The 18542-nt window shown below is 44.0% G+C and overlaps 1 protein-coding gene across 1 annotated transcript in view; it reads right to left on the bottom strand.

Moving 5' to 3' along the window:
* MYO10 (myosin X) overlaps positions 1-18542 on the bottom strand; it is a 166830-nt gene that overhangs the window by 114414 nt on the left and 33874 nt on the right. The window contains exon 2 of the mRNA XM_033066839.2: positions 18029-18127. Within this exon, the coding sequence (XP_032922730.1) occupies positions 18029-18127 (99 nt within the window). The remainder of the gene's footprint in view (positions 1-18028; positions 18128-18542) is intronic.

Genomic DNA, 18542 nt, shown 5'->3' with positions numbered 1-18542 from the left:
CGCCCCCTCAAAACCAACCCAACCAACTAAACAATGTGTTTTTTTCTGTATACAAAGCACTTTGTACTGTACAAAAATGGAGTGCTTTACCAAGTGGGAGGGAAATGGATGTAAATATTTACACATGTACTGCAAAGAGCTGTTACTCACTCTAGGGATGTGCATGCTGGTAGCTGTACAATTCAGGAACTACATCAGCATAGTGGGGGTGCCTTCACTTGACAGAAATAACACACTGGTCTCTGGAAAGCATGCACTGTGCCAAGGAGGGTAAGGAAAAAACTGACATTAAGGGGACAGTTTCTGCCAGATTGGAAACCAAATTAGCTTCAAATAAAACAGAGATTCAACAAAACTACAAGTGCTCAGAGCTAAATTACAGGAGTAGACGAAACTGCTAGCTTAGCATCCAGATTTTTGTTCCCCTTGTCCACCATCTCACAAACTTTTCCAATAGGCAAGAGTATTTTGGATTGGCAGTAAGTCTGTAAATACAGAGGACAGCTATTTCTCCTTATGCAACTTGTGCTTGATTGCCCCTTATGTCTGCCAAGAAGAAAAGTTAATGCTAAGATTGTGAGGAGAAGTGTCACCTCAGCCAGTAACTCACCTGCTTCTGTTGTGTCCTGCTGCAAATGCAGGACCTGCTACTTTACATCCCTCCACACTTGAGCTGCTATGGAGGTGACAGGACACTGTCTTCAGTGTAACACTTCTACTAGTGTATTTCTATCACTGACACATAATCCCGAATGCAAATTAAAAATAGAGGTAAAACCTGTGCAGTGTAAGGGAAAGAGGCTGACTGGATTCCCTTTCACTTGGCAAAGTCTGGCACTATTACAGTAATTTCACGATTACAAGCTGCACTGACTATAAGCCGCATCTCCGGGTGTTGGCAAACATTTTGTTCTTTGTCCATACACAAGCCACACCTGAGTATAAGCCGCTCTGCCGTTCGCAGCAAGGACCCGCGTGCAACAAAGTTGCCAAATAGTAACAGAATCGCGGGATGGCGGGGTTTACTGGCTCAGCTCGGGCCGTGAGGGCTCGGGGCTGCCGACGGGGCCAGGTGGCCCAGCTCGGTGCTGCTGCTCGGCGGGGCTGCTCGGGGCCGGCCATTGCTGCCGCTGGGCTCGCTTGCCCCAGCCCGGCACTGCGCCGCGGCGGCAGGGGGGCACGGAGCCTGCTGGCACCCATGGCTGCGACAGGCAGGGACAGGAGCCCCCTGCCTGCCCCCGATCCGCAGGGTCAGCAGGAGGGAGCCCCCACGTCCCCCCCAGGCCACGGGGCCACAGGAGGGAGCTCCCCGCCTCTCCCGGGCTGCGCTGCCTGAAGGAGGGAGTCCCCCGCCTTCCCCTCCCCCGCACTGCCTGCACGGAGCCCGGTTCCACCCGCGGCACAACAGAGTAGCCAATTTGTAACAATCGCGCAATGCCAGCTTTTACTGGCAGGTTGCTTGACTGGGCACCTCGGTTTGCACTTCCGGGGTTGGAAATGTCAGAAAATTATTCACATATTAGCTGCTCCTGAGTGTAAGCCACATTTCCGGTGTGGGAGAAAAATTTTAGTCAAAACGGTGCGGCTTGTAATCGTGAAATTACTGTAATTCACAGATCCTGGCAGCTCAAGATACCAGTTACCAGTGTTGAAAAAACCTGGAACCAGGTTCCAACAGCTTACTTAAAAGTTAATTTCATGTTTCACTATAAAAATTAGTTTGTCCCTTTAGAAATTGCTCAACAAAAGAGAATTGGCTACTGTTTCCCATTCCTATTGCTTCAAAGTTGAGTTTGCTTTACAAGCGTCAGTGTGGTAATGCTTGTCTCTAGTTTGCTATTCAATTGAACACTTCTAATAAGACATTGCTTTCCCTTTTCATACATAAACAGAGGAAGCACTGCTTGTAACTGCAACCTTGAACCACATGTGATAAGGTGCTTAGTATTTGCATAGCGTCCACACTAAAACTGATAACTGCATCACGTTGCACACAAGTTAGAAATTATGCAAAAAATGCATGACTTGAGAGCAGTTTCCGCAGCTCTGAATCTCTGTGGTGTCTGAATCAAGCTGCCTAATCTGCTCTAAGGACATAATGTACAGTACACTGTTTGTTCAGTTTGTGGAGAGTCAGATTTAAGGATTTCATATTCAAACAGCACTCAAGTAGCGATGTTCAAGGACTTTTCAAAGTGCATCTGTGGAGCTTATCAATGCCACAAGTTGAACACTGCTCTACCTGACTGTATTTTCTCTAACCAAGGCCTCGGGTTTTGCTTTAATCTAGCATCAGTGTGATGTATAACTGAAAAATCAAGCCTTAACTTAGAAAACTACTGTTGTCCATTATTTTTTTCTACAGATACAGACCTGCATGTGATGCAGAGTAAACACATTCTAAGTCCATTGATTTTAAGACCATATATCTGTGTGAGCACCTACACACGTTTCCCCATTTCATCATCTATACAACATATGTACATGACAGTATTTTCCAGAAGAGTTGTATCAGCCTATTAGGGGCATTAAGACACTGCACTGCATTGCAATAGCTCTGCTCATTTCTGAAATGTGAACAAATGCATTTGATACGTACACTGTCAGCATGCTTGGGATTAACAGAGATCAGCAACCAATTTGGAGTAATTGAATATTCACAGTAGTCTGGTCTGATCTGTTAACATAGTCACACACAGGGAATGTAGGGCAAGCATTTTTTAAAATGCCCAGAAAAAAAAACTAGAAGAAAACCAAGAGTACTGCCTAAGAAAAAATGGACCCCAGCAGCCTTAGGCTTCTTGCCCTCCTGTTCACCTTCTGCACAGTCTTTGCTGGCTGCAGCCTGTACCCATACCAAGGGTTTTGTTCATGTACAAACTCAGTGCAGTGATCACGTTCTTCCTAGAAATACATGCTCCTGTACTGGACTTACCAAGCCTTTGTCACGCTCCCTTTGCCTTCCTGATCATGCAGTAATACTGCCCTCTCTTCCCCCCCACTGAGGACATGTGAAAAACATTAACATATCTCAAATGCCTAGCAGACCTAGAAGTATCCTTGTCAGAACTTTACATTTCCTGGGCAAATCTTGTAGTGACAGAAGCTCTCTGTAATCGCATTTAAACTGGTAATGATGCACTGACAACACCAATGAAGTCTGACCATCAGATTTCAATGTATATTAAATGCCTGCCTGAAAGCAGCATTAATAATTGAATGGATTTATTATTTACTTCTAATTAGAACTCCTTGCTAATGGCAGTGAAAAACCACACTTTCAAGAGAGAAATAATCAGCAGTAAAATACATGTAATTATTTTCATTATAGGTTTGTGTCACTTCTATCTGTTAAGATTGCTTCCTTCCCAAATCTGTTTCCCAGTTCTGCTAGATGTGGAAAGCTTTGGACCAAGTATTCAGTGGCAGGTACACATCTTACTAGTAATGCATGCTTTTCCAAAGTAACTTATTTTATCATCACAGGCAAAACAGTATTTTTCTGTCATTCAGGCCTACACAAACTCTCGTGATTTGATACATGAACATTCTACCAGGCTGCTCATTGGAGAGGTAAGTTTATTTTAAAAATGGAACAATTGTTTCCAAGAGGCAAGATTTTATCTTTCCTGTAAAAGTCATCAGCTCTACCAAGTTACAAATCATGCAGCAAGCCTTCAGCAGAGCCTCAGACACTGAGCAGCCAAACGCCTTGGGAAAGGCCTCCTGCCCTTGGCATGCTCTGGATGCTGCTGAGCAAGACCTCCCTTGGCAGCCCCAACATGCTGCTATTCCTTCTGTCCCTGACCAAAGCCAGCTAACGGAGCATGAGGAGCTCATCTGACCCTCGTGCCCACAGTGAGCCAAAGGAGGCTACCTGAGCTTTGTGCTTTGCTGAGCTTTGCTGGGTTTACAGTGAGTCCCCCTGCTGCCCTGCTCCTGGCTGGGGAGTGCAGTGGTCCCAGCCATCAGCCACCCAGATAGACAGACAGACAGACAGACAGACACCGTGCTCCCAGCGCCAGGGACTGCCAGCCTGCCCTGTGCCATGACCTGCCGGAGTGTGCACACACGAGAAAAGCAGGGAGCAAGGCACGAATGAGCAGGGTGAATGGGAACTGAATCTGAAGCAGAAGGTTGGAGAGATGAAACAAGAAAAAGCACAGGAGCCCATGCATGGAAGACAGAACAAAAGGCAGGTAGAAGGCACAAAAAAACCCCCTCAAACAAACAAAATAAACAAGGATGACTACTAGGGAGCTTTGAGGAAGAACCCTTTACTACCCTCACACGTAGACAGCCTTGTAACTCCAGAACATCCAGAAGCTCTTTAGAGACAACTGATACCACTCCCCCTGGTACAGCTCCCTCTCCTCTCCAGTGTGTGCCACAGCAGCCCAAATGCAACGGGGCAGCATACTGCTTTTCCTACAGTGCAAAAAGAGGCCCTGCAGCATTTCTGAACTCCCCAGGGTATGACTTTGCAACACAGAGGGGTTTTCTCCATGCCCATTTTGTGACTGTCCACGGTTAAGTCAGCTTGGGTAGATAAATCGTCTCTCAGCTTCACCATGTGTATGCTAAACAGGACCTGGCTTGTTTCACAAAATAAAGAGTGCTGGATGAGGAGGAGGCACATGACCTACACTAACATTTTCTTCCCCTGGTTTAGCATAAATAAAAGCACCACTATGAAAGAGCGCTTAAAGTTCCTTTTGCAGCTAACATTGAAAGAGTTTATTATCACACTGCAGAAATGCTTTAGGGGAAATCTTGCTCTGATAGTGTTCTCATGAGAACACTTGATGTTTTCCAACAAGTCACTTTGAAATGCTCAAGAATACAAATGTCACGAGGCTCCCAAAGGTGCAATGACATATCTTATCACAAAGGGAAGCTCCTGTGCTGCCTGCTAAAAGAACTTGAAGCTCTGCAAGAAGTACTTCATTTTTCAAACAATATTTCAAACATCAAGCTTTGAAAGTGATCTGACATTGAAACACCAGTCTGGCTGCTCAGATTTAGTTTGCTTAAAGTTAGCTTGTATAGTGAAGGGTACCTGGAGCAGAACATCTCCCTTTGTTTCTGTATTTCTCTGGCATACAGAGGTAACACAGACTTCAGGAACTACTTGAGAGACTACAGGATAGGGCAAAGATCAAATGAGCTTTCCATTTACAGAACCAGCACTATGCAGTCAGAGGAACTGCAGCCTTCCTTAGAGGAGCTGCCACTGGACACAGCCTCCTTTCCTACAGATTCATGACCCTTACCTTGCCATTCCTACTGTCCAGCCCATGGGCTGGGATCACCAGCACACCTAATGCAGTACCCCACACACCTACCCAATGGCTACACTTTTTACATTATTCGAATGACTTGAAATAGCAATGAAACAAAAGATTTTTCACAGCTCACACCCTTAAGTGCAGTCCTATATTCCTGATGGAGAAGTGGGGTGGGGATGGGACACGGGTCTGCCAAACAGCGGCTCCCAGGGGCTGACTGTAAAGGAGAGAGAGATGGTGGCCTCTACTCACCACTAAAAACTTTTTTAAATGGTGCTTGCACATGCACTACATTTTCTCAGAAGCCATTGTGTAAAATCCTGTCCAGAATTATCCAGTCATTTGACTTTTCAATTAAAAAAAAAGAGTATGAAAATAAAAAATCTATATAATAAAAATAGGGCACTCTATGCCACTTGTGTTTTGCTCAACTCATCTTCTCCAAGTAAAAATCTCAGGGTCCACCCATCTGCACTGTAAGGTACAAAGCCTCACCGGAGCAAGACTGAGAAATGCCCCGTTGCAGAGCACATAATTGTGTTTAACCTAAACCATATGTTCCTAAAAACACCAACAATGCAGAACAATGAGACCAGCCTCACATCCAAGGGAATTTAGGAACAGGGGAACAACCGAAGTGACAAGCTTGCTCATCACGGAGCTACAGATTCATTGTTGTCGTCGTTTTTTGGCACGATGCTGCCTGAATTCCTTCCCATGTTTTGTGAACAGCTGAACTGTGTTCCCTTACAAAAGAAATTAATATGGCAGCCTGTGTACATCTGCTTTAATCTTAAAACAAAGCAGTTTTGCTATCTTTAGTACAAGCATAATAAAGGCACAAAAAAAAAGACAGATGGTTTGGATTTTCTTTGCAGAAAGCAAGAGAGAAGACTGACATCTCAACTGTTTATGTAGCCACAACCCATTACGTGGCCACAGTAAACTGGGGGGAATGTAGAAAGTACCTCTTTGTCAGCGTCTCAGATGCTGACTGCATTCAGTCAGATCTTATAAAAAGCATAAAACAACTCTGCTCACAGATAAAGGCTTTTGCTCATATAGATTTAATTTATATTGTTAGGAAAACACTTAACAATCACCACACTAATGCCAAACAAATTAATTTCAGTAAAGTTAGAGCAAACACTACCATTATGTTTAGGCAGCACAGAACAAAACCCTTGAAAATCCAACATTAAAGGAGTTATTTATGGTCATTGCTCAGCCCTCCTGCTCCCATCATTTGTGCATCAGAAATCTCCTGACTGCTCACTTGTAAGCTCTCTAACTTCTGACCAAAACTGTCCATGCACTGACAGCCCAAAAGTTCATTTTGCAGGGGTAATACAATTACCCTGGTCTGGCAGTTGGAATAGGTTTGGGTGTTTGGTTTTTAGGTTTTTGTTTTGGTTTGGTGGTTTTTGGTTTTGGGTTTTTTTTTCAGCATTTCTTTTAAAATATCTCACTTCAGGATTAAAACTTTCCCCTTCCTGAAATCAATCAAACTGATAGTGGTTTTGGCAGAAAGGCAAGTAACAGGAAAAAAGTAAGGACAGAACATGTGCAACATATCCAAGAAGTAATTCATAACTTACTCTGTATTTTTTATGTAATAGATACGTAGTTCAGGGAAAAGTACACACAAAAAAGAGGCTTTTCCCTATTAACCTTTAACAAATATTCAGAGAATGGCAGTCATGTAAAAATATCACCCCTTGATATAAAAGGATAAAAAGCCAAGCTGAATTAGCTCCTGAATTAGGGGCAGAAAAATGTTCTCTGATACAGATATTGCTTCCTTTAGCATAATTAAATGCCTTTTTAATATTTCCATGTTGGAGAATTTAAGAGACCCAAATCAATGATTTTTCCAATTAGCAAGTACTTAGAAAGTAAAAGAGGATGGCACACATGGAAAAAACCCAAATCACTTGTTCAATTTGTGAGTGCTTCCACTTGAACCAGTGCTCAAACACGGTACTGACAAGTGACGCGTGGGGTTTAGAAGCACATTTCCATTAAGGAAAATGTTTGCTGCAGTTGCATTAAATCCTTACAGGCACGGGCAGGCTTTTGTGCATTGCAGTTACAATCCATTAAATGCCTCACAGGAGGGCTGGGGTGGCACGGTTCAGTGGGCCTGTGGGACACTGGGCTTGCAGGGCACGTGCATCCTCTGCAGCATCGCTCGCTTCGCTGGCGCCTTCCTGCAAAGAGCACGGGATGGAGCAGGCACGGGCAAGTGGGGCACAGCCGCCCCTCCTCGCAGCTCCTTCTAGGAGCTGCCCCACAGGCTGGGGTACCAAAGGGCCCCTGGGACAACCAAGAGCAGTTGTGCAAGGCAGGGAGGCCAGACTCCCTGCGGATGCTCCTGGAGGAAGCTGCCGGCTCACATCTGTCATGAACTCTGTTTACAGGCGCGTCAACAGATGCTTGCAGCGAGAGTCGCTGAACTTTGACAACCAACATAAAGATGTAAACACTTCTCCACAGAAGATAAATCCTGAGGACTAAAAGGCGCTCTGGCTGACTTCTGGCCCTCCCCAACCCCACACCATCCGCCAAACCCAAAACTCCCACACATATCCCTTAAAAACAACACAAAAAAAGACCCAAAGCACAAAATCTCCCTCCAAGAAATTAACATACTAATAGCCACAGCATCAAGATTTTTAAAGTATGATAATCAGTAGAATTATTACAAGTAAGCCAAATATAACTAACTGGAGAATAAAATGAACTTTACAATGTTTAGACAGATGGAATCTGATTTCCTGCTGTAAAGCTGCTGAATTTGGCATTGACCCTGAGCCCCAAAGGTAGCGGATCTGCTGCCCAAAACACACATGAGCTACCCAATGCCTGGAATCAGTAGTCACTACCCTTCATACGCACCATTAAATTAAAAAGTATGAAAGTCTTCATAAATCATGTTTTCAAAAAGAGATGGATTCATTTAACATTAACAGCAGACAAGACCAAAGTCCACTGCATATATTTGTGTATTTTCTTAAGAGGCTGCATATACAAGGCAGCTCACAAAGGGCTTCTTTAAAATGCTGCCTTGTAAATGTGCATTTGAAGGGTAATAGATATTGAATTCAGGGAAATGTCAAAAAAAATACTATTTGGAAATATTTTCAGGCCTTCATGTGGAAGAACTAGAAGCAAGCATGACGCTTTTCAATGCTAGCTAAGAAAATCCTTGTCCAGAAGGATTTACTTCTCTGATGCCTGATCCTATGAACTATGGATGCAGCCAAACACAGCATTTACTGATAAACAGTCCTACTGACTTCAGTAACTTAAGCCAAGTAACTTCAGTGGTGTTATTCATACCCTGTGAATATGAACGGAAGACTCTTGTTTAAAAGGGCTCCTCACAACAGCAAAGGCTAGCACAAGAGTCCCAAGTGAGGGTGAGAAAGGACACAAGGCAAAGAAAAGAGTCCTTATGAGAAATGCTTTGCCATTACCTGCAGGTTTGGGGTTTTCTTTTCAATTTCAAACCAAAAGTGAGGAAAACATGAGCTCTCCTGGTATAACCACACAGTAACGTCAACATAATCCTATTGCTAACTCAAAAGTCAAACAAAAGGACCCCCGTCCCCTCCCCAAACTAACCAAAACAGATAGAACAAACCCCAAACCTCAAAGCCCAAGTCTACAACTTCTGAATGAGGTCAAAATAAGAAACTCTCCCAGCCTTCAAACCAGAAGAAAAGGAAAAAAAAGTGAAAAACTCCATGGAAAACATACTTGAGCTGTGCTTAACAAGGAACATCTGTAGCCTTCCAATTCCTGAGATGCAAAAATGCCACAGAAGAGCCACAATAAGTTAAACACACAGGAAAAAATACTTTTGTTGCTGCCCAAACCATTTACAGGTGCCTCTGATTTGAAACTAAGGATACCAAACTCTGCTCTGTTTGCTGACATAACATCATGCTGTGAAGGACTTCTTTGTGAAGAAAATTCACTGAAAGCTGGTTTAACTGACAAAGTCTTAACTGGTGAAATATGACATCTGTTTTTAAAGAGCCTACATTTTTTTGGATATTATCACTCAGCTGCTTCTATTTATAACATTTGATGTAAAAGTTTCTTTCAGTCAGCTAAGTAGGTATGCAATTAAGTGTCCTGAAATTTTAGTGTCAGACTGAGGACAGTTTGCAGCAATTGATTCAACTTTTACTTCTCCCTGGATGAGTTTGTTCAGATAAGACTTCCCCTACACACACACACACACACATTAGTTATGTCTTACATATATACAATTCTTCTCTTGCAAGGGAATGTATGTTATTAAAAAATGTGTGTTCTTAGTCACTCTTCTGGAAGTCCTCAATTCTCAAAGGCTTAAACATAGTGCAACTTACACCAACAGCCAGGATTGCTTTTTTAAAAAAAAAAAAAAAAAAAGTGTCCTGTCCTTAGATGCTGATTATGTATTTATTGGCATTACTTCTATATATACTTGGATGTACAAATGGAAGAAAAAGCAAGGGGTCCTATTTAGGTGACTAGAAAAATGTTCTTGAAATCAATGCCACATAGCATGACAATGCTCTTCTGAAAGATTTCACTCCTCCAAGGCTTTTAGTATTTGCTATCTATGCTTTCACTGCAGACAGTTTCACGTGTGTCTGTACAAGTCAGGAGCACAATGCAGTCCTCTTTGATCTGAAACAAAGTAAAGTTCACAGTATTCAGAAAAAAAAAGAAAAATAAGAGAAACTGGAAAGAGGCTTTTTCTCAATGGAACCACTGATTACTGAACATACACAAGTCATTTCAAACAAAGCATAGAATGACAGCAAGGCTTTTAGGATTTAATTTGAACCTTCACTTGAGTACTTTATAAGCTCACACAGCTTCATTAAAAATACAGTAAGACAATGAGGAAATGTCTGCTTTACTGCAAATAAAACCTTTAAGGAAGAAATCATTTTAACCCTAAAAATAAATGCAGCAAAAACATCCTCAAACATGAAAAAAAAAATCAGTAGCTGTAATGTCATCTTAAATATGAATGTGTATCTAAACACACAAGGAAAGATTAGGACTTACTTTTTTAATGGTAAGTGTTTCATAGACTTCATTGACATACTTAATATGTTCCTACTAAGTGTGAATATACTGTATTAATAGTAGAGTCATAGACATGATGTTTCCAAAACATTCAGGACAGAGCTCTTCACCAGCTCTCTGCACGAATGGAACAGAAAAACAAGCAATACAACTGACCCATCCACCAGCTAGAAATGAGTACAGCATCTTGTCTTCTGGAAAGCACGAGGTTTGTGCTTGTAAAGGGAAACATATTTACCGTATGAATTGTCTGCACATGGTAGCCTTTCCAGTCACTGCAGACTCTGTTTTGAAGGCCAGCCTGCAGGAAGCTTTGGAGAGCTACTCCGGAGCCAGCTGCAGCCCAGCGTCATGAACGTGTGCTAAGAGGGAGGTCACACCTTTCATCTCCCACTCCTTTATCTTGGGCCAGGGTGCTGAAACACAGGCCAGACGTACTCTTCCCCTCCTTGTATTTAATGAGACTACTCCCATACAGTGCCACATTTTTCTTCTTTTCATAAAGAGCCATGAATTTTTCATAGCTATTTGCTTAGGGAAATCCAAACTCACAATTTTAGATTCCCCATTTTAGTACAACATATCTCATTTATCAGATATTTCCCACAGACCATCAAATCAGCTAGTTTTGCAACCATCTCACACAGAGGATGACAACAGCAGAAGATAGTATCACAGTTGTCTATAATGATAATTAGCAAATGAAGTATTTAACTGTAACACTCAGGCAATAAATACAAGAACACTCGAGGAGGAATTATATCATCATGCGATAATCAAGAAATTGCTATGCAGCTTGTTAAAGTATCATTATATAATCCTACCTTCCCACTGGGCAGGATTCCCTCCAACCATCCCTTCAGCATAGAATTGCATGCTGCTGCAGGCTTTTGTGGCAAATTAATTTGCACCACTCACAACAAAACAGAGGAGAAACTAAGAAGTAATGTACTGTGCAACAAAATTTAGATATTTCTGCAAACTGATATTGGCAAAGACTTGAAGTCCAGAGGTAAAAAAGTAAAGTCCAAAACCAACTTCAGCAACACACCTTTCCCAGTCCCATTGCCCTGCCAATCATGTCTTCAGAAGACATGCAAAATGCTCAGTGGAAAGGTGAGAAATGCAAAGTCTAGTAGAAGCTACTGAATCAGAGAAGATGAATAACAATGCTGTGCTTTGATAAGGTCCCAACGCTTTCATCAGTTTGTCATTAGACTTGGACATGAGCTCCAACTGTCAAAATGATGTGGGAATCAATACACCAACCATGCTTCAAAAAGCATCATCACCCCATATTTCTGCAACCTCATCCCTTGCTTCCCCTCTCTGGTTCTTCAAAGTGATATTGGACATTGCAGGGATTGCCAAACAGTCAGAGGTAATAGTCAAGCATTACCTCAGTTCCATTTTACCTGCTTGGAACCTTCTGCAGCACCTAGGTAACCAACAAACAAGGGCAGGATGGTACAAAAGCACATCAGGAAAATGGGAGAAAAGATATTAATTGACCAAAGTCAGCTGGTACAGTCCTTCTACATAAAAAGTCCACTCCTGAAACCATAAGCCTTGAAAAGGTTAAAAGTTATCAAATGCAGTGAATTTCTACTTTTGGCTGTGCAGCTGCCAGCTCAGATCCACTGAGGAGGTGGAATGCCACGTGACAGGTCTGAAGACTGATCCCTATGTCCTTCACATTTTGTTAAAACCACCTGGTTATAACACATGCACACCCAAACAAAGGAGGCAATTTTTTGCCCAGTGATATTTATAACATCGGGCTTTTTTAAGCAAATTTAATCAACTGAATGACTTTAAGGTAAAGACTTGAGAGTTCTACCATATTACCTAAAGTTTCAGCTCGTATTATGCACACCATGGAAAGGCAGTAACATCACACACAACAAGCACACAGAACACCATTAACAAGCAACTTACCTGCTGGTGGATGTCAGCACTGCCATTCTTATCTAGGGCACCAAAGCAAGCTGTCCCTTTTACAGGGGCATCTGTGGTTCCCTTAAGTGTAAGGATTTGCAGCTCAAAACACTTGTAAAAGTCAGGCTCTTTATGGCTACACATCCAATTACAAAATCCTGTGAAAATTACAGGTAGTCTCCCATGTAAGTATGCGGGTCACTCCTACTAGGAGCTGCAGAAGGGTTGTGTTTAAGATGAAAGATGTGTTTAAGATGACATTTTCTGGAGGATATTATGTAACAACACACACAGCAGCCTTTCTACACTGCTCAAATGCAATGGTGATGCTTTAATGTGATGGAGCCTTCTTTTTTTAGCTTGAAAAAGCCAACAGAAGAGACAGTCTCAGCCTTTCCACTTAACTGGACTTCAAATTTCAGTAAGAAAAGTCAAAATATGCAACATTCCAAATCTGAGAACTTGAAGGCACAATTTAACATGCAACCCACAGAGAACACACCAGCACATAGGTAGCTTTCTTATTTCTCTGAGAGGAGGCTTTGTACCCAGTAGTAGTTGTTCTCAGTTTAATTTTGTGGATGTCTTTCCCAATACCATGTGTGTCTGGGTCACCAATAACTTGGTGCAAGAGAGAAGTATGACAGAATTATAGAATGCCTTGGATTGAAAGAAACCTGTAAAGATTACCCAGCCCAGCCCCCCTACCACAAGGGGGAATACCTTCCACTAGACCAAGTTGCTCAAAACACCATTCAGCCTGACCTTGAAGACTTTCAGCTATCCACAACTCCTCTGGGCAATATGTTCCAATGCCTCATAACCCTCAAAATAAAGACTGTTTTCCTTAATCTCATCTAAATCTACCTCTTTTAGTTTAAAACAACTACCCCTTGTCCTACTGCAACAGGCCCTGCTAAAAGGTTTGTCCCCAGCTTTCTCATAGGCTCCCTTTTCGCACAGGAAGGTGCTGTAAGGCCCCCCTGGAGCCTTCTCTTCTCCATACTGAACAACCTCAAGTCTCTCAGCCTGACCTCATAAGAGACTCCATCCTTCTGATCATTCCCATGGCCCTCCTCTATGGCTCCAACAGGTCCAACAGGTGCTGGGGGTCCTACAGCTGGACACAGCACTCCAGATGAGGTCTCAGGAGAGTGGAGTAGAGGGGCAGAATTCCCTCCCCTGACCTAACGGCCATGCTACTTTTGATACAATCAAAGATACAGTTGTTTTCCTGGGCTGTCCACACACTGCAGATCATGTCCAGCTTTTCATCCACCAGCACCCTGAAATCCCTCTTGGCAGGGCTGTTCTCAATCAATCTGTATGGATACCAGGGGATGCCCCAACCCAAATGCATGGACCTTGTTGTACCTGACCTCATGAAGTATATGCATGTGCCCACTTCTCAAGCTTGTCCAGGTGCCTCTGGATGGTATTCCATCCTTCAGGCCTGTCAGCTGCATCACTCAACTTGGTGTCACCTGCAGACTTGCTGAGGCTATGCTCTATCCCACTGGCAATGACATTAATGAATGCATTAAACCCTTCTGTTCCCAGTCCAGAACCCCAAGGGACATCCTTGTCACCAATTCAACTCTTAGCCACCATTGTCTGCCCAACCAATTGCTCCTCCACCAAAGAGTTCATCCATCCAATCCATATCTCTGCAATTTAGATGGAAGGATGTTGTGGGGTTCTGTGTCAAAGGCATTAGAGAAGTCCAGACATATGACATGCACAGCTCTTCCTTCTTCACTGATGTGGTCACTCCATCATTTTCCTCCCACAGTGTGAGCACAGCAGTAATTTAATCATGAGTACGTTACATCTTGCCCATCAAAAGGCATTCTGCAATTCTGTCTGGTTCCTTTCCTGCCTGGAGAAAGGCATGTAAAGAAAGGAAGGGTACCCTGTCTCTGAAAGACATGCATTTATTTTTTTAGCCATGTGCCAGCCCCCAACTTTCTGTTACTGTAAGGGAATATAACCTTGGAGAGGCCACCTTCATCCAGTAAACTACGTAATCACTAACCTATGTGGAACAAGGCTCCCACACCCAGCAGCATTACTTCAGCTTTGTCAGACACAATCATAGCAACTCACTGGAGAGGCAACAGAAAGAACTATAACAACCAAGCTGCACATTCAGGTCATACAAAATGAATATTTTATCCACAAACCTTTTAGATTCCCACTATGCCCTCCACACAAGGAGAAAATACACAGCTGGTGTCACCACCATAATTTTGGGGGTTTTGACAGCAGAATGGTCTATGCAGCACCAGGCATGCTGACACAGATGTGACTCGCCTTTGTCAAGTGAGGTGACACTTCAATCTTATTGTGATTATGGAGATGTGGTGGGATAGCTCCCACCACAGAATGTTGCCATGAAGGGCTACAAGCTGCTTAGGAGAGACAGACCAGGAAGGCACAGTGGTAAAGTTGCCCTCTCTGTGAGGCAAAACTTGGAATGCACTGAGCTCTGTCTTGGGGTGGATGACGAGCAAGTCGAGAGCTTATGGGTCAGGATAGAAGGGCAGATGAGTGAGAGTGTTTGCTCTGTGGGTGTTTGCTCCAGGCTGCCTGACTGGAGCACTTCTACAGGCAATTACAGAAGCCTCAAAGTCACATGGAGGGGGGGCTTTAACTACCCTGACATCTGCTGGAAAGCTACACAGCAAAGCATGAACAGGCCAGGAGGTTCCTGGATATCACTGATGACAAATTCCTGTCACAGACACTGAAAGATCCCACAAGGAATGTTGTGCTACTTGACCTCAGAGTCACCAACAAGGAGTGCCTTATTAGAGATGAAGGGTGGGCACAGCCCTGGCTAGAGTGGCCATTAGATTGTGAACAAAGAGGTAGTAGGGCAGTGAGCAAGATTATGACCATGGACTTCAGATCAGGTAACTCTGGCCTCTTCAGGGACACTCTTGGAAGAATTCCATGGGAGCAGGCCTTGCAGGGAAGAGGGGCCCAGGGGAGTTACAGTAATTTCATGATTATAAGCCACACCATTTTGATTAAAATTTTGCTCCCAACCCAGAAATGCGGCTTACACTCAGGAGCGGCCAATATATGAAAAAAGTTCTGAAATTTCCCAACCCAGAAGTGGAAGCCGAGGTGCCAAGCCGAGCACCTGCCAGCAAAACCCAGGATTGCGTGATTGTCACAAATTGGTTACTCTGTTGCATGGCGGGCGGAGGCGGGCTCCGTGCTGGCAGCATGAGGGGGAGGCGGGCGCTCCCTCCTGCCGGCCCCGCGGCCCGGGGGAGAGGCAGGGGGCTCTGTGCTCCCGGCCCCATGGCGGGGGGGGATAGGCAGGGGCTCCATGCCTCCCTCCCGCTGCCGCTTTGTGTGCAAGCGGGCTCCGTGACTCCCTCCTGCTGCCTCTGTGAGTGCAAGCGGGCTCCATGCCTCCCGCTTCGGCCGGCACTGCGGGGCAGCGCCGGGCCAGGGGAGCGATCCCGCGATTCCATTACTAATTGATTACTTTGTTGCACGTGGGTCCTCCCTGCAAACAAAAATGCGGCTTATATTCCGGTGCAGCTTATACATGGACAAAGACCTAAACATTGCCCACACCCGGACATGCGGCTTATAATCAGGTGCGGCTTGTAATCGTGAAATTACTGTAGTCAATAATCAAAGCCCACTTCCTTCAGGCTCAAGAACAATGCAACCCAATGAGAAATAGCTCAGGCCAAGGGCACAAGAAACCTCTGTGAATGAATAAAGAACTGTCATTGCTTAAGTATAAGCAAAAAAGTTCACAGGCAATGAAAGTAAGGCAAGGCCCCTTGGAGTGAATTTAGCAAGGTGATCAGGATAAGCAGAAATGAGACTAGAAAGGCCAAGGCCATCTAGAATTAAATTTGGCCAAGCATATAAAAGATAATAAAAAGGGCTTCTTCAAATCCATCAATAACAAGAAGAAACCAAAGGATAATGTGGATCCATTAATAAATGGAGGGGGGACCCTGGCAACAGAGAACACAGAGAAACCAGAGCTGCAGAATGCCTTCTTTGCATCAATCTTCACTGACGAGAACAGCCCTCAGGGATCTCTGATCCTGGAGACAAGGGCAAAGAAACGTCAGGAGGAAGACCTGCCTCAGTCAAGGAGTATTTGGTCAGAGAACACCTAGGCAAACTTGACATCCACAAGTCCATGGGCCCTGACAGGACGTGTCCATGGACTGCTGAGAGAGCTGGTAAACACCACAGCAAGACCACTCACAATCACCCTTCAAAGGTTATGGAGATAGGAGAGGTGCCTGAGGGCTGGAAGAAATCAAACATCACCCTAATCTCCAAAAAGAGCAAGAAGGAGGACATAGGAAACTACCAGCCAGGCAGCCTCTCCTCAATCTGTGGAAAGGTAAAGGAGTGCCTTATTCTATAGACCATCTCAACCCACATAGGAGACAAGAAGGTGATCAGGAATAGTCAGCATGGGTTCACTAAAAGTAACTCATGTTTGACCAGGCTGATTGCCTCCTGTGCTGAAACAACTACCTGGATGGATGAAGTGAGCACAGTGGATATTTTCTACCTCAACATCAGCAAAGCTTTTGATTCTGTCTCTCACTAAATCCTCGTTAGGCAAACTCAAGAAGTGTTAAGTTGGATGAGTGGACAGCAGAATGGATTCAGAACTGGCTGAGTGGCAGATCCCAGAGAGTTGTGATCAGTGGTACAGAGTCTGGTTGGAGGTCTGTCACTCATGGTGTCCCCCCAGAGTTCTATACTAGGCCCAGTGTTATTTAATTTGTTCATCAATGGCTTGGATGAGGGAATAGAGTCCCTTCTCAGCAAGTTCACTGCTGACACAAAGCTGGGAGGAGAGGTCAATACTTCAGCTTGTACAGCCTTTCAGAGGGACCTGGACAGGTTGGAGAGCTGGGCAAGAGAAGAACCTTCTGAAATTCAACAAAGGCAAGTGCAGGCTCCTGCACAGAAGGACCTGGGGATCCTGGTTGACGACAAACTGTTCATGAGCCAGCAGTGTGTCCTTATGGCCAAGAAGGCCAATGGTATCCTGGGGTACATCAGGAAGATCATTGCCAGCAGGTCAAGGAAGGTGATCCTGCTCCTCTGCTCAGCCCTGGTGAGGCACATCTGAAGTGCTGTGTCCAGCTCTGGGCTCCTCAGGACAAGAGAGACATGGAGTTCCTGGAGCAGGTCCAGCAGAGAGCTACAAAGCTGCTAAAGAGAATCCCTATTATTCTCAGCCTTAAGAAAGGCTGAGGAAGCTGGGCCTATTCAGCCTCAAAAAGAGGCAAATATGAAATGACCTCATTAATCTGACAAATATCTGAAAGGAGGATGTCAAGAGGATGAATCCAGGCTCTGCTCAGTGGTGCCAAACAACAAATAAAGAGGTAACCAGCAGAAATTGATGCACAGGAACTTCCACCTAGACACAAGGAAAAACTTTTTTATTGCAGGTAAAGGGTGACCAAGCACTGGAACAGATTGTGCAGAGTGGTTGTGGAGTCTCCCTCACTGGAGATATTCAAGAACCATCTGGACACAAACCTGTGCCACGTGCTTTAGGACGACCCTGCTTGAGCAGAGAGGTTGGAGCAGATGACCCAGCGTGGTGCCTACCAACCTGACCCACTCTGTGATTCTGTGAAAGCTAATTTTTAACAGAGTTGTGAAAAAGACAAAATACAGAGAAGTGATGCCCATACCTGACCATAGTCTGTCCTGAATACGACAACTCCTTCTGCACAGGAATGAACAGTGCTGGGATAATGCTGATTATTTTCTCGCAGCCAGACCCGAGACCCCTGCAATAAAAAAACAGGTATAGATGACATAACAGAAAAACTGAAAAAAGAATTCTGCTCACTATTTTTCTCTAGAAATACTTATCAGGGAATAGGAGAGAAAGAGAAAGCAAATCCAAATAAGCAAGTGAAAGAAAATAAAATAACCTCTTAGTAAGTATTTGTTGGTTTCTGCTCAATGAGTAAACACAGGAGAACGACACTGAAGTGCCTTTTTTTTTTTTTAATAAGTTCCTAAATGCCGGCAAGAGCAGCTGGAGCCAATCCTCTGATTCTCTGAGTCAAGTGCCTCATGCTAGCACATGTCAAATTACAGAACAGTGTTTGAATTTACGCACAGTTTAGAAGATCCGCCTCAAAGCCAGCTGGCTCCCTACCTGTTTATTTTCAACCTCAGTCAGACAGACACTCCCAG

The sequence above is a fragment of the Catharus ustulatus genome, chromosome 1, assembly GCF_009819885.2.
Source record: "Catharus ustulatus isolate bCatUst1 chromosome 1, bCatUst1.pri.v2, whole genome shotgun sequence".
Lineage (NCBI taxonomy): Eukaryota > Metazoa > Chordata > Aves > Passeriformes > Turdidae > Catharus > Catharus ustulatus.
Note: the sequence above shows the minus strand (reverse complement) of the source record. Positions and strands in the feature narration are given on the sequence as shown.